Source organism: Canis aureus, chromosome 37 (assembly GCF_053574225.1).
Source record: "Canis aureus isolate CA01 chromosome 37, VMU_Caureus_v.1.0, whole genome shotgun sequence".
Lineage (NCBI taxonomy): Eukaryota > Metazoa > Chordata > Mammalia > Carnivora > Canidae > Canis > Canis aureus.
In genome coordinates, this window is record NC_135647.1 from 8272959 (window position 1) to 8296412 (window position 23454).

At 44.6% G+C, this 23454-nt stretch overlaps 1 protein-coding gene and 2 long non-coding RNA genes across 7 annotated transcripts in view; 1 reads left to right on the forward strand and 2 right to left on the reverse strand.

Annotated features, from left to right (window-relative positions):
- Positions 1–331: 331 nt before the first annotated feature.
- On the reverse strand, positions 332–5687 carry LOC144306388 (uncharacterized). The gene is made up of 3 exons (XR_013373454.1): positions 5180–5687; positions 1920–1999; positions 332–1211 (listed from the first exon to the last, which is right to left on the reverse strand). It is a non-coding gene; the product is annotated as an uncharacterized LOC144306388 (long non-coding RNA).
- An 8592-nt stretch (positions 5688–14279) lies between these two features.
- Positions 14280–17339, reverse strand: ID4 (inhibitor of DNA binding 4). The gene is made up of 3 exons (XM_077886458.1): positions 16838–17339; positions 16397–16455; positions 14280–15825 (listed from the first exon to the last, which is right to left on the reverse strand). Exons 1-2 carry the CDS (start codon positions 17276–17278, stop codon positions 16411–16413), a joined length of 486 nt encoding a protein of 161 aa, XP_077742584.1. The 5' UTR covers positions 17279–17339; the 3' UTR covers positions 14280–15825; positions 16397–16410.
- Positions 17340–18129: 790 nt separating this feature from the next.
- Positions 18130–23454, forward strand: part of LOC144306781 (uncharacterized) — a 350851-nt gene continuing 345526 nt past the window's right edge. For all 5 annotated transcript variants that reach the window (XR_013373844.1, XR_013373846.1, XR_013373845.1 and 2 more), the window contains exons 1-2: positions 18130–18256; positions 19119–19220. This is a non-coding gene — a long non-coding RNA (uncharacterized LOC144306781). The remainder of the gene's footprint in view (positions 18257–19118; positions 19221–23454) is intronic.

Genomic DNA, 23454 nt, shown 5'->3' on the forward strand with positions numbered 1-23454 from the left:
AATTGTGTTTACAAGAGTATAGATGTAGGAGACGAAGATCATTTTTTTTTCCTGAAAGAGTGATTCTTGACATAGCTCTGTGGCTTAGTCACCTTGCTTCCTTAGTGAGATGTTCCCAGGGGACTAAACACAGTACCCATAAGGATGGCAGTTTTTGCTGGTTCAAAACTTTTTGGTGGGGAGACTGTACATCAAACCCTGTCCCTCCTACAGTCATAACAGCTGCCTGTCACTCTGCCCAGCTGGCACAGGGCTTGGCTATTTTGATATAAAAAAAAGAGAGAGAAGATGCCTTTCCCCCTTTGCCCTCCCCTCCCTTACCCCTCCCCCCAGATCGTACAAAACCATGTGGATTTGCTGAACAGGTCTGTAAAATTAATTATACTGTGAGTGCTTGGTAACCAATGAATTGTAAATTGTGCATTATTAAAACAGCATCAGAGCTCTGACTGGTCTATTATTCTTTGGGGAATGAACAAAGATAAGAGCTTTATGTGCTTTAGAGGTCTTTCTTGCCACCATACAGCAGGCATGGAGAGGAAATATCAAGTAGCTTTTCGTTTTGTTTTGTTTTTCTGCAAGTTGAATTAAATAGAAAGTATCTTTTTTCCCCCCTCTCTTATTAAACTGTTCTGTGTGCCTTCTCAGCTCTGTGTGTAGCATCTACTAGGGTAGTGGGCCCTGAACAAATGCTATTCTGCAGTGATTGTGATAATGTGCATCCATATATGCTCATACACAAACGCAGTGCCATGTCAACTTAATGTGAACACGAGATATATGAGATGACATGGCATTGTAATCAAATAAATTGTGTTGATGTAGTGTTTCTCTACGGCAGCTCAGAAGAATTCAGAGGAAACAGTAGGACACATAAAAAAATATCAGCTGAGTGTGTATGTGCCAGAGGCCTTGTGGCTTTGGCTGGAAAAAAAAAAAGAATCTGGAAGAAAAGGTTTTTCTTGTCTCTTCTTTCTAGACACAACAGGATCGCCCCTGGGATTTGCTTGTGCACCTGTCTTCTTACTGAGCCATCTCCTCGATGCAGAATTTCTCCATATCTTCCTACCTGCCCTGATGATTCCTTCTAGGCACTTTGCATAGTTCTCCATGGAAACTTTCTCTTTCCACAATTGCCCAAGCCTGCAAGTCCCTGGGAATGCAGCTGCCAGTCAGCCACGCGGTGTGATTCTTACCAGCAGCCATTCTAGCTAAGAGAATCAGAAACAGGTACAAGGCAAAGCACACGTCATTTCACACGCACACACAGACACACACACACACACACCACCAACACAAACCCCTGCCCCTCTCCAAACATAAATATTTACAAATCCACCATTTGGGGAGGAAATAGGGTGCCTCAGAATAGGGCTGCCCCTGAATGCTGTGCAGGACCAGATATGTAATCTGCAGGGCACAGTGCAAAAAGACAGCCATTCACAATTATTCACCGATTGTGCAGAATTTTGAGACAGCGATAGCAGAGCATTGCCCCGAGTGCAGGCCCTGTACAACTGCGTGGGCTGTACCCCCAGGAAGCTGGCCCTGTGGCAGAGGGACATCCGCCCAGTGCTTTGGGAGGGTTTCTGTATTTTTGGTGTCTTTTCATCTGCTAGCAGCCTAATGGGGCCATCAGGTACTTTCAGCATTTCTTCTGCCCAGAGAACGACAGTGCTACCCGTTCTTTTTCCCAGTAGGAGCCACAGAGGGATGGATCGTGTCTCCCATCTCCACCAAGAGCAGCCATTCCCAGCGTGAGACTGCTCTGGCCCAGGGAGGGCCCAGGAAGGATAGAAGATTCGAGATTCGCCATCTAGTCTGAGAAGGCTGTGGGGCTGGCACGGAGCTCAGTGCAGCATGAGACAGGCAGACAGACACACAGAGAGAGCACCACGGAACAACAGAAAACAACTTACTCATAGACTCTGATCTTAGACAGTCTCCTGGTTTTCCTGAGCGCTGCACTGTTGCTGCCTTCTTGTTCCCCAAACAACTCCTGTGATTTTGAAGGAGAGATGACAAGAGTTTCTCTTTCTTTCTTTTTAATGAGCATGTTCTCACTTATTCCTTCATATATGAATTTAGTATCTGAAGTGGGGAGGATGACCAGAGGCCGTGAGGATGGAGTGGGTAAGATGCTAGGAGGGAGGGCAGGGACAGAATGCATCACACTAATGGTTTTGGGGGTACACAATCACAGCAGAGCATGGCTGGTGGAGGGGGGGCGGGCAGCAGGACAGTCGTGCTGGTGAGCTCTACCCAGCCCTGCAGGCCTACCTTCCTGCAAGGCCTTCGGATTTCTCAGTGACCCTGCCACCTCTGTGAGGACCTCCACCCCTCGCTGTTGTCTTCAGAGGACAGATGTGTTTAGCTGCCCTCCGGAATGGATTCAGACATAAGTCTTCTTCCCGATTCCTTATCACCAGAATTGTAGGCATGCAATTTCAGGGAATGAATAGATCAGCCCAGAGGGGGCAGTGGTCTGGGTGATAAATTTGGTTAAGATAGGGAAATTAAAACAAAACCGAAAACACAACAGAATGTCTTGTAATCCATGTACCGCGTTGTTGTCACAGAAAATGGGTTTTGCTTTCGCCCCAGAAGAACACCGGCAGAGAAAGTAGTATTCATAGGGGTGGGGAGGTGTTGAAGTGCTATTCTAACAGCACCGGACTAGCCTTTGCTGGACCTCAGAAAACTAAGCCAGAAGATCCCACCTGCCCCAGGACAGGGAAAAGAGGCTCTTGCAGCCAACAGGCCCTATTTATGAGTGCAGTGTGCCCTAAAATTCAAAAGAGGGCAGCAGATAACTGACACTGCCTGTAGCACCAGGCAGGCATGTAACCTGAGGAATGTCAGCAGGAAAATTTGCCAGTTTATCAAAACTCATGTCATGCAAGAGTTAGCCATGCCAGAAATTTGTGTTTCTAGACCGTGTGTTTAATGTAAAAGCAAATATTTGATTAATGGAATCTAATGAGCTTTGGTGGCGTTGAGGGCAAGTGTAGGCCTATTGCACACCCCAGCAGCCTCATGCCACATTAGTTAGTGCTGTAAAATCTGTGATGGCAATGTCAGGACGTCAGGGCCCGGGACGAGGGTGTGAGGTGGAGAGACCTACCCATAAGCTCTGTGCTTTCCTGCAAGTACTTTTACTGATCCTTTGAAATGGGCAGGACCCTTCCCACAAAGTGTATGTAATCATTTCCTATCTGGTAAATTCCACAGAGTGTGAGATTCGAAGGATATGGGAAGAGCAGATTCCCTTCGATGTTTCCAGGGCTTCCAGAGGACAGAAAGTTCGTGGCAGTGGGGACAGGCCCAATCTGGATCCCAATCTGGAGACTGGGATTTGGGGGGGAGGTTAGGGGCACATGGAAGAGAAGAGAAAATTGCTGAAGGGGAAGAGGGATGAAGTTCTCAGTGGAAACCACAGTCTTCAACCCAATCCTACAGAGAAAGTATTAGGGTTTCATCCCTGGGATCACTCAGTGCACTGCTTTATGATCCTATTTCCTAAAAAGAGTGGTGATGAGGCATTGACCCCAAACACAGCTTCACGGAGAACTTCTTCTGTGTCTTCTGGCAAGGAGTCACAGAGAACAAAAAGGAAATCTTAATATTAAAATAAACCCTGAAATGAGATTCCAGGGTCTCTGACATCCATGATAGTCTTTTTTTATTTGACCTGGCTTGAAGTAATTATTTTCACCCTGGATTTTTTAAAAAAACATTTTAAAATCCTGTCGATCTACCAAGGGGGCATCAAACTGCATAAGGAATCTAGAAGACGTTGCCTCTGAAAAGTTGAACTCTTTATTTTTAGCATGTTTGTGATTTCTAGAAAGAATTGAAGATTTTTTTTATTTCATCAACAAGTTAGACTATTTAAACTGTGAAGAGTTGCCATTAAGGCTTGAGAAAATGCATATTATCTTTTTTTTTTTTTCACCTAAAAATTAACAGCTGCTATACTGCCTAGATGCACACCTGATGCTAGACAAACGGTTTCTGAGAAACATGCCCTAAAACTTTGGGCTGATTTAATATTAAACAATTACTACAGAGCTGAGAAAATCAGCCCCTTTATAGATGCTGGTGAACAGAGGATTCTCTTTATATGTATAATAATAAAAACCAGACTTGGCAAGAGCGAGCAGGTCTGCAGTGATTGTGCATTTCTTTGTATTCTCTAAAATAATGAGGGAGGAGATTATTTTTTACTGGTGTTTCACATGTCATGAAGTTAGAATCGCAAATTGATAAACAAATTGATAAGGTCCCTAATGTCCTATAGGATCACTAAGGATTTATGGGGCTTTTGTAGGTATCCTTGGAGTCTGCTTGTAATCTAGAATGATCATGAGATCTTTCACTTCAAAATAACTCTACACTAAAAGATACATTTCTCTTTTCCAGAGCAGTTATCTCTAGAGTTAAAAAAAAAAAAAAAAAAAAAAAGTTTTGTTCTCTTAGGAACATAGCCCTCTTGGGAATGACCTCAGTCCTCAAATTACAAATGCAAAAAACAAAAGGCTGTGTTTACAGAATTTTTTTAAGAGGAAAATGATCTGCAAGAAAGAAAAAAAAATGCAAAATACATGGCTCAGGATAAATAGGAGCCTGATAATATAAACAACCGTATTCTCTATTGATCTTAGGAAAGTTAAGGAGGCTACAATTTGGAAGACCTGAGTTTTGCTGGCAGCTCCGGCCCCGCCTCACGTCTTCGTTCAAAAGGCACATTTTTACATTTCTGACCCTCAGTTTCCTTATCAGGAAAATGAGGGCATTTGATTTTACTTCAAATTTCTTATTTTATGATTCACTGGAGTGTTGCAACTGACACAGCAAGCTCCCAAACATTGGTCTCTCTACCTTGCGGAATTAATCTTGGCTTTATTTACGGCCAAGCATAGCTACCAGAGATTATGTGAAACATCTATGATAAAAGGCATACTTTGCTAAGCCATGCAGAAATGCACAGGTTTTATGCTCTTTTGAACTTTACTCTGTCGCTTGTATACTGTAAGTATGCTGTGTCCTGCGCCCGTGTTAGGTCTTTGGTTTCAAAATCGTTTCTCTACCAGGAGATTATTGTTGGGATCCCAGTGTATTTAGCCCAGAGTGTGGCAGTCTGTGGTTGGAGTTCCTCCCCTGGCCCCATCCTCAGCACCTGTCTCCATCCTGCAGCCGTCAGCTATGCATCAGAACGTAGACGGAGGAGCCAACAGCAGGGCACCTGACCATGCGACCAGCAAAATCAGCAGATATGAAGGCCCCCGTTTTCATTTTCCATAATCATCTCTCTTCCTCTGCAGTTCCTTCTTGCTACTCAGACTGCCACCTTCCCTCAAACCCTTCTTCTTCCATCAACGTTTATGTCATTTATGACTTCTGGATGCAGAGTCCCTCTGGTTTATTCAGGAAAGAAATGACACAGAAGGTTGGATATCGGGGTTCTCCCAGAAATGTTGGAGCCTTTATGGAATTCTTTGTCCTCCACACTGAGGACCCAGGTGCCTGTCCACTTCTTGCTCCTCCATTCTCGTGAACCCCATTTTCCTACCGTTAGAGGGCACGCACATGTGTAGGTCTTACAAGATGAGTAGGGGCAGGAATGATTGGAGCAAAGGAACTAAATGATCAGGGGATGGCCCCCGTGCTGCATTAGGAGCTTCCCACACATGATTTGCATACAGACTCCTATTGTTAAGTATTGTGACCTCATTATAAAAGGAAGTTTGAGTGAGGTTCAGAGAGGTAAAGTACCTCGCCTGAGGGCACACAGTCAATGGCAGAGCTCCGAATCTAATTCCACAGACTTACCATTGTTTCCTTTCATAGAGTCCTTACTCAATTTTTGAAGAACTAAAACTATTCTTTCTACTCCTTTTAAAGTCATATACAATTTTACCACAGAGAAATCTGTTAGATGAAATTAAGGCACAATTGTATTCTTTCCCAATTTTTCATGCGTGCAGTATTTGAATGTTTGATAGCCATTAATGAGGACAGCTCAAAGGTAAGCACAGCAGCTGGAGCAAGACCAGCGAGACTGTTTTTCAACACCATGTTCTAGGTCATGCTTTAGGATGACATAATATACTAGGGAAAATGACATATTTTTTTTTCTAAATTTGTTTACCCAGAAGACTCTCTTTACCATTAAAATAATATGCTTATTGCTGCCTACACAAGCATACCTCCTCCAGGCATTTGCTAGGTCATCACATAGATGTCACGAGAGAATGTCATGATTTGGAATGACACAGAGGAAGGTAGAAGATGTCTTCTTTCTTTCGTGCTTTTCTTTAGAAAATTTAAGATATGGGGCAGCGCAGATGGCTCAGTGGTTTCGCGCTGCCTTCAGCCCAGGGCGTGATCCTGGAGACCCGGGATTGAGTTCCATGTCGGGTTCCCTGCATGGAGCCTCCTTCTCCCTCTGCCTGTGTCTCTGCCCCCCCCCACCGTGTCTCTCATGAGTAAATAAATAAAATCTTAAAAAAAAAAAAGGAAAATTTAAGATTTAGTATGATAGGTAAAGCAAAGGTTATTCTGAATATTTTGGGGTTTGGGTTTTTTTTCGATTTATTTATTCATGAGAGACAGAGAGAGTGAGAGAGAGAGAGGCAGAGGCAGAGGGAGAAGCAGGCTCCCCGCTTAGCAGGGGAGCCTGATACAGGGCTCCATCCCAAGACCCTGAGATCATGATTTAAGCCGAAGGCGGATGCTTAACCGACTGAGCCACTCAGGCACCCCAAATATTTTGATTTAAAGAAAGATTGAAATAAGAGTATGGAGAACTCAGCATCTTGATGGCTCACTTGTCCCAGAGACCATACCACAGTCTCCCTTTCCAAGCAGCTCCCTCCTAGGCATCCCCTACTAGTACCGACTTCCTTTCTCCTGTTGGATGTTTTTGCCGTGATCTTCTGTTGATATATTAACTTCTCTTCTTCACTTAGAGCTTCTGCGACTTTGGAAAGTGATGTCAAAAAGGAGGACAAATACACCAGATGTGGCGTAACAAGAACAGCCTAAGACTCTGTAACATTGTATATATTACAACAGTGTTTCTCAAAGTGGGGTTCCTGGGAGACTTGCCTCAGATTTGCCAGGGAAAAGCTAAAATGCAGATACTTGGTTCCTACCCTATACCTAATCAATCAGAATCTCAGTGGTTAGGAGGAAGGGATGAGTGGAAGTCAGGAATCCAAAATTTAAAAATCTCTAGAGGTAATTGTTATATATATGTATGTATATATGTGTGTATATATATATATATATATATATATATATATATATCCAAATTATCCAAATTATAACCAGTGTTATAAAGTATTTTCATCTATGTTGCTTCCTTTGTCTCTTTCGGGAGCCCTCTGTGCTGGGTAATTATTAATATCCAGCCATTTTACAGATGAGGCCTTTGGAACTTGGAGAAGTGACTTACCTGAGGGGACACAGCAGGCTGAGGAGCTCTGAGCCCATCAGTCTGTGCCCCTCCACCACACCACACTGCCTCCGTAGACCACAGGGGTCCACACGCACAAATGTGCAGGACAATAGGGTTGAAAGTCTTTTGTGTTTTTGGTTCCATATCTAAAAATTCATCATTAGACCCAAAGTCACATAGATTTTCTCCTATGTTTTCCTCAAGAAGTTCTACACTTTTGTACTTATATCTGGGTCTAACTAAGATCCATTGTGAGTCAAGCTCTTTGAAAGGTCTAAGGTCTTGGTCGCTTTTTGCATGTGGACCTCTAATTGTTCCAGCACCAGCTGTTGAAAAGACTATCCTTTCTGCATTGAATTGCCTGTGCTCCTTTGTCAACAGACTTTAAAATACTCAATATGTGCTATAAAAGCACATCACCAGGGCCCCTGGGAGGCTCAGTCGGGTAAGTGTCTGCTTTAGGCGTAGGTCATGATCTCGGAGTCCAGAGATCCAGCTCCAAGTGGGGCTCCCTGCTCAGAGGGGAGTCTGATTTGCCCCCTCCCTCTGCCCCCCCCCCCGCTTGTGTGCTCTCTCTCTCTCAAATAAATAAATAAAATCTAAATATATATATATATATATATATTACCCCTGTTTTTTATTTTAAAAGTCAGTCGGATCAGTCCTACATTTAATGGTTATTTGCTTAAGATTTGAACCCCAGCTTCTTAGGAGAGAACACCAGTCAACTTGTAGATTAGAATACAGAGCGAGATAAACCACTTAGGAGTAAACTGGAATAGAATCCATCAGTATTGAGTTTGTGGCCTTTGGATTAGAGACAGAGAAACCATCTGAATCCACCACTCCACCTTTCAGGCTTCTGTCTTCTACACTGGAAAATAAAAGGCAGGTTACCAGACATATTCCAGGTTGCTAATCATCTGATTCTACTTCTAGGGCCCCAGAGCATAGGAGTGGAAATGAAATTTTCATCCCTAGAAGGTTTTCTTTCCCATTGGAGAGGCAAGTCTCATCCTTTAGAACTGACTTGTGAGGATTCATTGCACCTACTGTGGCTGATCTATCCCAAGTGTCTTCCCTGGCCTATGAGAACAGAGACCTGAGGCACATCTGTAGAGACCTGAGCATACAATCTTCCTGAGTGCCCCCTGCCAGCTGCTTCCACCACAGACCCATCTCAGTCTATTTCTGCAGAGTCATCCCTCCTTACCGCATGTTTTCATCTCTGGCACTGAGGCATCTTTGTTGACTCACCCCAACTTGGGTCAGTCATATTTCTTTCTTTGGGATACAGGATCTGCTCTGCCTCTCTCTTCTCAATCTCTCCTTCCAACTCTCTTTGCCTAAGGCTGACCACACTCCCTTATTCTCAAGAACCCACAGCTTATCTGTTTTTTTCATGTTTAAGGCAGCCAAAGGCTTTTTACGAGATAATGAAAACCCCTCAACCACAATTTTGAGTTGCAAAGAATTTGCTAGATTTGCTGGCACAGAGAGTTACAGGAATGTTCTTCTGGTACTTTGTGGTCTGGAATCCCTGGAGGGTCAGGGATCTACAGGGAATGCAGACATGTGAAAATAATAACACTATAGCATGGGAGGGGTGGCTGTTTTGGGGGTGAGGAAGAGAGGCATCGTATACTTTTTGCAGAAACGGTGATAGTGGGCAGCCCTGGTGGCGCAGCGGTTTGGTGTAGCTTACAGCCTGGGGTGTGATCCTGGATACCCGGGATCGAGTCCCACATCGGGCTCCCTGAATGGAGCCTGCTTCTCCCTCTGTCTGTGTCTCTGCCTCTCTCTCTGTGTCTATGAATAAATAAAAAAAAATCTTTAAAAAAAAAAAAAAAGAAAGAAATGGTGATAGTTGAAGGATGGTGAGTTTAACAGCTGGCCAGGCTGAAAGTGGGGATCAAAGGCTCCAGACAGAAGTAATACCATATGCAAAGGAAGGGAAGCATGCATGAGCATGAGCACATTACTTTGGAAGCGGACAGGTTAACCCTTATCCACAGATGGGCAAGTTAGCTGATTCAGGTGGTTCGGCAGGTGTCCCTACCCATGATCCATGTGTGTCCTTCTCTTGGGAGATCAACCTTGCACTGTCAAGACTAGGGAGATAAGCATGTTTTGCTGTGTAGCATGTACAGGACATGGCATAGTTGTGGCAAAGGCATAGAATGTGTACTTGAGGGCGGCCAGAAGTAGGGGAGAGAAAGGATGGCTGGGGCGGGACGTTCAAAAAATCCTTACATCCAGGCCCTGGGGCAGGTAGAGGACCTTGCTTAGCCTCTGGGTTCCTTTTGCATCTATCTTATAGTGCAGCTTCAAGGAGGAGACCACATGCCAGGTGTGACTGCGGGGATCTGAAGGAAGCATGTGACTTGCTCATCTGGTAACAGGCAGTGACTTCTGGGAACCTAATAGGCTGGTGCCTTGATCTTGGACTTCCTAGCCTCCAGAACTGTGAGAAATAAATACATGTTTAAGCCACCGGGTTTATGGTACTTGGTTACAGCTGCCCCAACTGACTGAGTGAAGAAGGGATCTATCTACAAACGGTGGCAGGTTTGGCAGGGGGTCCATGAAATCTGGTTTCAAATCCACTGTGCTTCGGAGGTGGAAAGGACCAGAAGGCAGTTAGATAGAATGGTCTGAAGCTCAGCTGTGAGCCACGAAAATAAATAGGCAACGAAAGAATAACCGAGGGCAGTACCAAGAGACTCTCTTAGGGGAAATGTTCTTAATTCAGTTCAACGAATATTTTATAAGGTTAGGCACTGAAAGACATGCAAAGGAGAATCACACAGAGCCTTCTCCTTCAAAGAGCCTGCCTTGTTCTAACTATAGCCATGGACTCAGGTTTCCACACCAATGAAAAGTGTTTCTAAGAACTCTTGCTGAAATAAGATGTCAAATTCATGTCTACAAATCTAGGTCTGTTTCCTGGGCTTTCTGTGAGTTTGACATATTGGTCCTTTTTTCTTTCTTTCTATTTTCCTTCAGATTACTCATGAATTTCTTTCTTTTTTTTTCTTCAGGTTACTTATGAATTTCAGACAAATTCTAGGTTATGATAATTGATGTCCTTCTTTATTTTCCAGCCTGCTTTATGCTTAAACATACCATGATTGACTTATAGCCATCTGAAAAGATGGGGAGTGCATTTTTTATGGAAATTTTCAATCTTTGCAATTAGAGTGTAGAGAAAATGGAAGGTTAATGCAGTTCGTTTATTTTTTTTAAAGTGTAACTCCTTTTTGAAAAATACTTTTCTGTATGTTCATTAACTGTTTTTAGATAAACACACACAGACATATATACAACTACAGTCTCTCAGTTGACTGCCAAAGTTTGTGAAGAAAATAATAAATGTTTTAGAAAACGTTTAAAATATTTAAGAAAATATTTAAAACATTTAAGCAAATATTTAAATAAAATTTAAGAAATGTCCTAAAATATGAATTTGCAAGAGGACTGTATGTAGACTCCAATATTTCCATTGGAAATGAAACTTTGCAACTAAAGAGAAAATTTCAGGAGCGCCTAGGTGGCTCAGTGATTGAGCTTCTGCCTTTGGCTCAGGTTCTGATCCCGGGACCCTAGGATCGAGTCCCACACTGGGCTCCCTGAACGGAGCCTGCTTCTCCCTCTGCCTAGGTCTCTGCCTCTCTCTGTGTGTCTCTCATGAATAAACAAAATCTTAAAAAAAAAAAAAAGAAAATTTCAAAATGTGAACTTAATACACATGCTAAAAGTGCTAAGTCACACTTTATAGCATAAGGAATTGAGGAACCTTAATTTAAAGCAAATAATTGTGTCTTGTCCCACTAGGAATTTGCATATTTTGCTAATGCTTATGGATTCTGATCTCAGAAAATTCCTTTCTAAAGTGTGAGATTTCTTATTGGGAAAAAAATTCAGATACAAGGGGATTAGCATAGAAAAATTGGTCTTGCTTCTCTCTATTTAAACATTTTTAAGTCCAATTCTTTGTCAGTTAACATTTTAGCCACTGGAATACAGGTAACACGTCTTGTTCTTTCCCCCAGAAACTGGTGTGTTTACTTTTATGGACTCAGAGGGGCTTTTCAAATTAACTTCAAATTTTTATGGCCCTTTTTTTCATATCCCATGTGTGAATTTGCTGTGGAGACTTAGGAATGATGGAACTGCACTCAGCAGCCCACTAGTGAATTGGTTGGCTTAGGTGAGTGTTGAGGACCTTTGGCAATGCGGCGCAGGCCTGAGTTTTAGCACTGAAGCAAAAGTTTTTAGAGCAGGCCAGGTTATGAATCAATATGAAGGAGGCACTTGAACACAATGTGCACTTTAAAAAATTCATTGAAAATTTGAGAGCATTTTCAATGAAAGTCGATAGGACTGCAATTTGTCTCCCTTGAACAGATTTGTTCGCTTTTGTTAAGAGTTTTGTCTTTTAAAGTATTGATCAAATCAATGCTCAAGGTAGAACTAGGTCCAATTACAATCCTAACACCTTTTTGGGCAACTGTTCTAATAATATAATTAATATTTTAGCAAAACATCATGGATCATACCTGAAAGAAATCACCTGGGTCTGAAGAATACCTACTGAGGGCAGCCCTGTTAAGATTAACTCTGAGGTGTGTAGATTAATTTCCTGGACTTGCAAAGCAGGAGAGGGAAGGTTTTCCTTCCTTACAAGCCTGGAGGGTTTGGTGTTTGGCCCTGTTGAGACCCTAAGGGCTATTTGGGCTGATTAACATATATGTAATTAAAGTGCACCAGCTAGAAAGGCAGAACCAGTTTTATTTGGCTCTGTACTTCTGTGAATAATTTCTTTCTCTCTACATTATTTACCTTCTGTGTCCGTGTGGGGGAGGGAGAGGAGGGATCTAGCTTCCCTGGACATCCTTCCACTGCCTTGTTTAGGATTATTATTATTGCTTCCTATCCTGGCAGACAGAAGGGCAGCCCCAGTGGCCCAGCGGTTTAGCGCCGCCTTCAGCCCGGGGTGTGATCCTGGAGACCCAGGATCAAGTCCCACGTCAGGCTCCCTGCATGGAGCCTGCTTCTCCCTCTGCCTGCGTCTCTGCCTCTGTGTGTGTGTGTGTGTGTGTGTGTGTGTCTGTCATGAATAAATAAAATCTAAAAAAAAAAAAAAAGAGTAGACAGGCTTTGCCTAGCATTCAAACTAGATTTTCTTTCCATTCATATCACCATTTTTAAGCCACATTTTTCATCACAGGGTAAGAAACACTGTAAATAATTGAGGTGATCCATCAAGAGACCCATTCTTGATAATGAAAAATTGCATAACTCAGTAGAAGTCAATTAAAAACCACAAACTTCAGACCCCTTTGCTCAGTGAAGATTTATTTTTATAGTAGGCATTTAATACGATAGATTATGGAGGTCAAAATTTTTTAAATTTCTAAAAATTCAGTTAGAGCTTGACAATCAACAGATTTATACAGTATCAAAGTATATTAGTTTTTATTTTTCTCATTCCTTTAACTTGAGATGTTTGAGGTGTTCAGGATTTTATAACCATATTAGAAATGACATCCCACTGTGGGATACTTTTTTATTCCTTTGCAGGTTTTAAATGCTTCGTACTCTTTGTCCCTATAAAATGAAAACTACCTAAACTAAGAAGTTAGGACATTTTCATCAGTTAAACCAAGTATCTGAATACTTAGGACTAGATAAACAACTTGAAATGTTTTTGTTGTCTGGTTGCTTGGTTAGGTCACAGACCATACATAGAATGTAATATCTTATACAACTCCAGGTAATTAAAAAAAATAAATAATGCCAGTGTCTTTAGAGATATCCAAGCTATGCAAGTGGCCAAGGGTAAAATGCCAAGTCTCTGAAATATGATGTCCATTATACTTTTCTTCCCTTTCCGTGTTTTTTTCATGCCCTAAACCTAAAATGAACTAAGGTGCAACATCTATCTTCAAAAACATAAATATTTAACTATTTGTTTTAAGGTTCATAATCTCCCATTAGAACTTTAAACTGTATCTAACGGCTTAGGTAGGGTTTGGCAGTCAGGCCTGGCAGATGCCTAACTCCAATCAACAGCACACATGTGATCTGCTTCCTCCTGAAATTAAACTGCCAAGGAAAAAAGAGGAATCGTGCTCTTTATTTAATAACAAAGAATGCTATCGTTAGAATTCTCCAGATTTGGAATTCCAGCAGTGTTTCTCTGTTTTCTTCTTGATGTGTGACAAGAACGAATACTATAAAAAATAAAAATAAACCTCATGTAAACAAGCAGTTCTTTGACTTTATAAGGCTCAACATCAAATATATCAAATTCTAAAAATACCAAAGACCAGTGAAATGTCAAAGCTGAGGGGATAACATGCTGGGGATAGAACAGGTTTTTAAGTCTTTCGATTTATTTGAACCTACTAGCATTAACTTTATGTTCATAGTTGCCACTTCAACAGACTACTGGAGTCCATGAGATTTCATATTCATATAAATATTTGACTTTGACCTCATAAAAAGTCCCTTGGGTCTATAATACTTTTATTCTTGTATAATCTGAAACAAATCCTTTCCTTTTAAAAATCAAACAGACCACGTTACACACACAGTTGACTAACTATTTACAAAGCACCCAATTAAATCCTACTTAATTCTCTCTCACTCTAAAAATTCCATCTAACTGGTGTGCAAAGTACTGACCACATTAAATGCATCATGTTCACAGGCCCTGATGGTCCCTATCCAACCTGGAAAATACTGACTTCATTAAAGAGAAAAGAAAATCTTAAAAAATAAGTAAAGCGTTTTGAAGAAACGAGACCAGAAATCACAGTACAAGACAGATAAATCTACTTTAATATGCACATGTAAAAGTTACACATCACAAGAGATTGGACAGTAGTTTAGCCATAACTAACATAGCTATAGTGAAAATCATTTTTATAAAAAAATAATCTAGATGCGGTCATCAGAATTTTTGGTCTACTTAAGTTAATGTTTGAAGATCGACTTTTATCCCTGCTTGAAGGATTTGCCATTATGCCTTGTTTTTTTTTTTTTTTTTCTTTTTTTTTTTTCTCCCACTGTCGCCTATTAATATTCTTTGGAGGAAGGAAAGCAGAAAGTTTTCATTTCCAAGAGTTTGTCCTTTGGTAGCAAGCAGAGAACATTTTTCATTTCTATGATTTAAATAATCTGTACAGACATGAAACGTACGGACATTAAGCTTTAGTGTAAAATGAAGGATGATAAGCATTTTTTTTCCACTTTGATAAAACAGTAGATTTCATAAACTCCTTTAGGATCCAAGCATTTCCCCATCCCATATGCAAAACCATTCAGAATCCATTTTGACCTCAGTTAAAAAACAGGAAAGCAAACACTTACTCTTTATATATTACACTATCAAACCCTGTACTTAAGAACTGATAAAGTATATTCCCAACATGTATGCTTCAAATACAAAGATTTCAATCTAGGTTAAAGAAAACACATTTGAATGGACTCAGAGCAAGTTTATTTTGTGATTAAACATCTCATGCAGTCATGCAGGACCACTAGCTATAACGATTACTTCCGAGTCTATAGGACACTGGATAGAACAAAAACAAATTAAAAGCTAGGCCAAACAGAAGAGACATTCAAGATATCAGGAGCTCTGCAACGGAGCTGAAAAATAATTTTCCAAAAGAAATATTCCCATAGATTAAAAAAACACACACATAATATTTACAAAAAATATTTAATTAAAAATATCTTATAATTACAGTAGTCTATTAAAGCATATACTTTCTCACACTTATAGAACATCTCTATATATACATGGTATGAAATGTCACTCAGTTATCTATACAATATGTAACATTCTTGCAGGGAAAAGAAAGTTCCCCGCCCCGTTATAATCATCTATTTTAAACAATAGATGTCAAAAAAAAAAAATATCTACAATGCTCTTTTATATTAGTAAAGCTTCAAAACAAAAATTGAGCTCCTTGGTCACAAAGTAGGCTTCTAAAGTCGATTTACTCTTCATCTTCTATTTATCAGTCCTGTCACACTTAAGCTTAAAAGTTTAACTGCACCTCCGAAAACACAGAAATGTACATTTCACAGCGGTTATAAATGAAGAGACAAAAGAGAATACATATGCAGAATGTTTATGAACGTGCAAAAAAAAAAAAAAAGGATGAAAACTGTATTTTTCTTCCCCCCCCCTCCCCTCTCTCTCTCTCTTGGAATGACGAATGAAACGTTTCTAGGATTTGCTGATTTTTTTTTTTTTTTTCCTTTCCTCGGGTGGCTTTTTCTGCAATTTCTGCTCTTTCCCCCTCCCTTTCTAGTGCTCCTGGCTCGGGCTCAGGCGGGCCGCACACCTGTGGAAGACGAATGAATAGAGGGGGTGTGTGAACCTTCCCGCTGCAGACTAACTGGCGCCACCGACCAAACTCAAGACATGCTTGATCAACAACCCAAAACAAACCGCCAGGTCAGACAACACCCTCGGACCAGCAGGCAGCTGGCGGCCGGCCCCCCGAGGAGCCGGGATCGGGGATCCACTCCCAGGCCCTGCCGCATCCCGCTCTGCGGGTGTCAGACGGCTCGGGGCGTGGGGTGGGGGGCGCACAGCGGGCAGTGCCCACGCCCACGCCCACGCCCACGCGGGGGCCCTCCCTCGGGGGGGGCAGGCGGTAGGAGCCCGCGGGTCGCGGGAGGGGCTCGGGGGCGGCGGGGACCCGCGTCCCTCCAGAGCGCACCCCGGATTAGTGAAGCGAAGTACGGCGGCACCGACGGGGGATGCCCACCTCCCGGGGCCTGCCCTCCGCACTCCGGGGCCGGGAACGCGGCGGTGCCGGGCCGCCGAAGCCAAGCCCCTGGGCCGGCGTCTCGGGGCCCCGCGCGGGGAGGGGGAGGGGGAGGCGGAGGGGGAGGGGGAGGCGCGCTCACCTGGACCGCGCGGCTCAGCGGCACAGGATGCTGTCGCCCTGCTTGTTCACCGCGCCGGCCTGCAACAGCAACGGACACCGGGGCACAGGTTAGCGGGCGCGGGCGCGGGCGTCGCGCCCCGTACGGTCCTGGGCTTGAGCGCGGAGGCCGGGCCCCCCCGCCCCGGGCGCAGGCTGGACTTGACAGCCCGGGATGCGCAGGGCCGCCCCCGCCCCCCGGTCCCCGGTCCCGCCCCGCGCTCCCGCCGCTGCCCCCCCGCCCCCGCCCCGGGCTCCCGGGGCTCCCGGGGCTCCCGGGGCTCCCGGGCAGGGCTGCATCCCCCGCCGCCGCCGCCGCCGCCGCCGCCGCCCGGAGGAAGGGGAGCGCCCGCGTGCGGCCCCCGCCCCCCGCCCCCGCCCCCACCCCGCGGCGCCCGCCCCGGGCCGGCGTCCGGCCTCTCACCGGGTCGGTGTTGAGCGCCGTGAGCGGGGTCCGCGGCGGCGCGGCCGGACAGGTCCCGGCCGGGTGGTGCGGCGGCGCGGGCGGCGGCGGCTGCCTCAGCAGAGCCGGGTGCGTCTCCAGCGCCAGCTGCAGGTCCAGGATGTAGTCGATAACGTGCTGCAGGATCTCCACTTTGCTGACTTTCTTGTTGGGCGGGATGGTGGGCACCAGCCTCCGCAGGCGGCTGTAGCAGTCGTTCATATCGCACTGCAGGCACAGCGCGGGCTCGTCCGCCGCCGCCTCCGCCGCCTTGCAGCGCGCCGCCGCCGCCGCCGCCGCCGCCGCCGCCGAGCCTCCCAGGCCGTGGCCGTGCTCCGCCAGGCAGCGCAGAGCCAGCTCCCCGCCGCCGCAGCCCGACGGCGCCTTGCGGCCCGAGGGGCGCACCGGGCTCACCGCCTTCATCGCGCGCCCTGCGCCCTGCGCCCTGCGCCCTGCGCCCTGCGCGAGCGGACTCGCCGGCGCGAGCGAGGCAGGCGGGCGGGCGGGCGAGCGAGCTCCGGGCCCCCGCCCGCGGCCGCGACCGCGACCCGCTCCGCTGCCCCCGCCTTCGCGCCCGGCGCGCACGGTCCGCGCTCGGGGCACCGCGGAGCTGCCGGCGGCCCCGCGCCCAACACCTGACGGCGCGGCCGCTCCGGGCCTCGCGAGGGGACCTGCGCTCAGGGCGGCCCCCGGCCGGGACCGAAAGGCAGGGGAAGCAGCCCCCGGTTCCCCCGCCACCCGCTCCGGAGCGCCGACCGCAGCCCGGCCGCCGCCGCCTCCCGGCTCCCAGGCGCGCCTCCCGTACGCTCTCGCCCCGCCGGCCGCGCAGCTGCCTTTATAGAGCCGCGCGCCCCGGGGGCGGGGCCTGCTCGCTGGCGGGGTCGCCGCGAGAGCCGAGCGGAGCCGGGCCGGGCCGGGCCGGGCGCGCGGGCGGGTGCGCGGAGGGAGGCGGCGAGGGCGGAGGCTCCGCGTGGTGGTGGTGGGGGGGGGGGCGGGGAACCGGGCGGCCCGAGCGGCCCGGCGGGCGGGGGCGGGGGCGGGGGCGGGGGGGAGCGGGCAGCCAATCGGGCGGGCGGTGCCACCTCGGGGAATGAGGCTCGGGCCAATGGGAAGGGCCCTCCGGTGGGTCAGCGCCGTGGGTCGGGGTTCTGAGAAGAGCGAGCGGAGTGGGAGTCGCGCCAGGCTGGTGTGCGCCCCAGGGAGGGGAGAAGGGACGGAGAAGTTCCCGCGGACAACTGCGGGGATGCGCGGCTGGAACCCGCGGTCCGCCGGCTGCGGATGCTGCGGATGCTGCGGGGCGCGGGGCGCGGGGCGCGGGACCCTCGGCCGCCCGCCACTCCAGCCCGGGCTTGCAGCGCCTTCCGAAGGACGCGGTTCCAGAAGGCGCGCTCGTCCTCTTCGGTATTTTCCCTCTCCGTTTCATTATTCGCCTTTACACAATCGCCGAAAAAAAAAAAAAAAAGAAAAAAAAAAACCCGTAATGATGGAATGGAATGTGCAGCCGTTCCGTTTTCCTTCCTTCTTTCTTTCTTTCTTTTTTTTTTTTTAAAGGTTAAAGCTTAACAAAAAAAAAAAAAAAAAAAAGGAAAAGAGTGCCGAACGCAGAGATTTTTGAAGGGACATACAAATCAAAACGTCGCAGGGTTTTTCTTTTACCCATCTACATGATGCACAAGTGAGCTCCAGAAATGCAATTGCCTCAAAGCATTAAATGAGGGCACGTAAATATTAAAAATGCATGGGCACGGAGTGTTTAAAATTCCACCATGACATATAATATTAATCCGTTTTATGTAAAATTCATACCTGTAACTTAATGTAGGCCATTAGCGCAGAGAGCCTCACGTGGTAGTGTACCCCGCTTTTTTTTTTAATAAGATGCTGAGAATGTCCAGAGTCTCCTTTTGCAGCAAAGCATTAAAATTCACACTCGCAGTTCCTGGAGTCCTGCTCTGGCCACACCCTGCAGAAAAGTCTGTTAATTAAGAACGTTTCTGTGGCTTCTCTAATAGAAAAGCTGTCCCACAAGTGTTTGCACAAAATTGCAAAATGCGCTTTGATGGGATCTTCTTGGGTGCACTCCTCGAGGGAAAAAAGACCCCTTTGGTTGAGAAGTGAGTATAAAGACCCTTCGGTCGTTGAGGGTATAGATTGTGAGTGCCTTCACCCTGCAAACCCCCCACCTTTAGAAAAGCTAGGAGATGAGTTACCTCCGGAATTCTCGTTTGTGACATGATATAGATTGGTGCCTTCGTTTTTATAGATCCTTAAGAGACAGAGATACGGACCTCACCTCTTTTCCCGTCTACCCTCTGCAAGGACGCCCTCCCTCCCTGCCCAGAACCGAAATACCTGCATCAGGCAGGTAGGTACTTTGCTTAGCCACGTGGATATTTTATAACTATGGCACTACTATTTCCCCAGAGCACATTCCTTTTTCCTGATGAAATGAGGAGTAACTATGTAATGCTGACTTCACAGGAAGATGCAACAACCTTCCTCTCCCATAATACTCACACTTTACTGCCTCTAATGATGGTTTGGAAACGAGGGACATTCTCACTCATATGCATACCTACATGGTCGGCCTACGCACTTACCAAGAAAGGGAGAATTGTCAAACCTCACAGAAAACCTTCTTCTAAATACAGGCGTAGTTTTGTATATTCTTAAATTAGAATAAATAAACACAGAGAATATTGTCATTTTAGATAGAAAGGTGGGCCAAGTAGGATTCGTGGGGATTAGCTACTGTCATGGAGCTTGTCCTGTCCTCACAGATGATAATAGTAAGTGGATGTATGGACGGATGTTTCTGTTCCATTGATTTTTTTTTTTCTTGGTTAAACTTTAAAAGCTGCTCCAACATTTAAAACCTGATTTTTTTTTTCCCCTCGGGGAAAATTGAACATGCTAATATACCCGGGGCACACTCATTTCAGAACTTTACAGAGCCTGAGTTGATTACACTTAAAATTTAAGTTTTAAATACGTGACACAGAGGAACAGAGACATCTATCTTGTTGGACTTTGATAAATCTCAGAGAGCCGTACCCTGGGTGTGACAAGTGCCAAATGCCAGAGTTTCAGGTTTTGTTGGAGTTGCTCTGTGTGAGTAGCTTAAAGTCAGAATAGCCGGGTTAGTGTGCAGCCTAAATTCAAAGGAATGTACTCCGACCACATGATCAAGAACACCCAGGAAAAATGTGATCCCCCAGATCCTGCCAGGAGAATAGGTAGAAGCAGTTATTATATTCCTCGTTTTGAAGGTTGGAAGACAATTAAACAATTCAAGGCTAGGAAAACATGATACGATGGAAATAAAGAATCCAATCCTGTCCTTTTTTGGCCTAAAAATCCTGAGAGTACCAGAGGCTAAGCAATGTATGTTTCTGATTCTCAGACACAGTCACTTGCATGACGTCAAAGCTGAAGTCACAAGAGACTCCCGGCACTGGTAGTTCAAACCAGAGTTTACTCAGCAATTACCAGCTTTTGGGAAAACCTCGCATGCCACATTACTTCTACTGTGCGGGGAGATGGAAACTTAGTTTCCCACGACTCTTCCTTTTACATCAAAATCCTTCAGTTGCACTTGTAAAAATAAGATGGGCTAGCCAAAAGTCCTTTGCCATGAAAGTGCCGGAGGCTCCCAGAATGTTCCGCAAAGGGAACCTGGGATGAAATAGTCGTAGGAAAATTGCTAGGGAGCCCGGGTGACCAGAGTCATGTGTACACCCTTCCTCCAGACAAAGAATTCTGCAGCCCTTTCTTGGGATGCATTTTAGACGCTAATCAGAGCCTCGCTGAACTGCAACACCCAGGCTCTTAGAATTCACAATCACCCTGTGTTTACATGAAGCAAGGGTATCCAAGCATATTGCGCTATTCAGTCCAAATGCCTTTTTAGGACTTGATACTTCTTTCCCCATGGCTTGCAGTGAAGCAGTGGGTGGGCTCAGACACACAGATAAACATGAGCGTTCCCATGCCTTGGTGCCTCTCTAGATGTAAATGGTCACTGGAAGGAGGCGTGTGCATTCTTTCTAGGCACAAGGAACCAGTATGTACTCTGCTGTGGGATCATCCCTTGCTCCAAAAAAGCAAATTGGGCAATGTGGCAGTTCATGCTCAAGGCTGCTTTATCTGGCACTGAGTGTTACAGACTTACTTGTGCTACCCTTGGATTGCTGATACCAGTCCCGGAAGCACTGATAACCTTTTGATTTGCCCAGTCTTGGAAAAGTCTGGGACAACTTAATGTCCCTTAAAAAGGGACATTATATATTGAGCACAGACGAGCAGACATGGCCATCAAAAATGCCTACCTCAGCAGTTTTGAAAGGTAGTTTGTTGAAATAAGGAGCTGATTTGGAGAAGAAAGAGGTGTCATTTCTTTTTACCTTAGGATATGTACGGAGTGTGGATTTAAAAGTCAGAACTCCGGGGCCCCAATTTTGGCTCCTTGGGTTAGTCACTTTATATCATTAAGCTGGATTTTTAAATTTCTGTGCCTTTCTTATATGAAATGAGGATAGAAATTGTATCTGCTTTGATACGTGTTCACATATATACTTAAACTTGTATAAAATTCTTAGAACAGTATCTGACACTTAATAATTTGTTAAACTTTATTATTATTTTTGGCAAATGCTATTTCCCAGTCTGTGGCTTGTCTTCTTGTTCACTTAACAATCTTTTGAGAACACAGATTTTTAAATTCGATGATGTTCATTTTATCAATTTGTTTTTTTTTATGGAGCATGCTTTGGTGTTGTATCTAAGAAATCTTTGCATTATCCATGAAAATGAAGGTCTCCTCGTGTGTTTTCTTCTAGACATTTTATAATTTTTAGGCCAGGTTGGTTTCATGGGCACACAGTATATACAGCCACATAGGGTCCCATACATAGAATGGTCTTGTGCTTGGTTTAATGTTCTAATGTTACCATCTTGAAATTCGCAGTAATTTTGGAACAAAGGGGCGTGTGTTTTCATTTTGCCACATGTAGCCAGGGCTGGTTTTAGGTTTAGGTCTGTGATCCATTTTGTGGTTATTTTTGTATGTGGTTCAAGATATGAATTGAAGTTTATATTTTTGCATATGCATGCCCAATAGTTCCATCACCCTTTGTTGAAAAGACTCCTTTTTCTATTGGACTGGCTTTACATCTTTGTCAAAAATCGGTTGTGTGTATATGTATGGTTCTGTTTCTAGCCTCTGAATTGTGTTTCATGAGTCTGTTTGTCTGTTTTTATACCATACTGTCTTGATTACTGTAGCTTTATAGTAAGTCTTGAAATCAGGTGGTGTTGAGTGACTGATCCTCCAAGCTTTGTTGCTCTTCACTCCAAAGTTGTTCGGCTAATCTGCACATATGTTGCATTTACATACGAATGTTAAAATCAGTTTGTTAATGTCTTCAAAAAAGAGCTTGTATTCAAAATACATAAAGAACATATACCACGAACATGTGGAGATCTCCCAAACTCAATAACAAGAAAACAAACAACCCAATTAAAATGTGGACAGGGCAGCCCAGGTGGCTCAACGGTTTAGTGCTGCCTTCGGCCCAGGTTGTGATCCTGGAGATCCGGGATCGAGTCCCGCATTGGGCTCCCTGCATGGAGCCTGCTTCTCCCTCTGCCTGTGTCTCTGCCTCTCTCTCTCTCTATCTCTCTCTATCTGTCTCATGAATAAATAAATAAAATCTTTAAAAATAAAAAAAAAATAAAATGTGGACAAAAGACTTGACCAGACAGTATGCTAAATAAGATATACAAGTGACAGATGAGCACAGGAAAAGATGCTCAATATCACTAGGCATTTGGGGTACACTTCAAAGCTACTATGAGATAGCACTGCATACCTGTCAAAACAGCTAAAATTAAAAAGACTAACCACACTAAATATTGGTGAGGTTCAGAACACCTGGAACTCTCAATACTGCTGGTGGGAATATAAAATGAGAAAAACCACTTTGGAAAATAGTTTGGCAGTTTCTTAAAATGTTAAACTTATGCACACCGTGTAACATTCTACTGTGAGGTGTCTATCTAAGAGAAGTAAAATAGTATTTCGAAGGACACAAGAACGATGGGTACATTTACTATCTGGATTGTAGTAATGGTAATGTCAAAATGTATCAAGTTGTGCCATATATATATATATGTATATATACGCATATATATGTAGATATTTATGTATAAAGGTATATAGGTTTGTACGTATATATTTGTATATGCATAGGTAATGGTGATGTCAAAATGTATCATTGTTGTGCCATATATGTATCTATGTAGGTATATATGTGTATATGTATGTGTGTGTGTGTATATATAGCTTTTGTCATTGTATATGGTATGACAATTATATTTCTGTAAAGCCTTTTAAAAGTATTAATTTTAAAATAATTTTTTAAATTATGATTTGGATCTCAGAAGAGCTTCCTCCATGAATCCACTAGCATTTGTTCTTTAAGTTCTGTCAATAGGTGCTTTATAGTCTCTCTCTCTCTCTTAAACTTTGTATCATAGAGGTGTCAGTCAGGGATCATAGCATTAACTGAATGCTGGCAAGGTGTCCTCCAAAGCAGGCA

Excerpts from the sequence above, each read along its gene's own strand:
- ID4 (XM_077886458.1), bottom strand. The coding sequence starts at position 17,278 with ATGAAGGCGGTGAGCCCGGTGCGCCCCTCGGGCCGCAAGGCGCCGTCG. Across the intron at positions 16,456-16,837 it reads CGGCGCTCAACACCGACCCG|GCCGGCGCGGTGAACAAGCA; the intron begins GTGAGAGGCCGG and ends TTGCTGTTGCAG.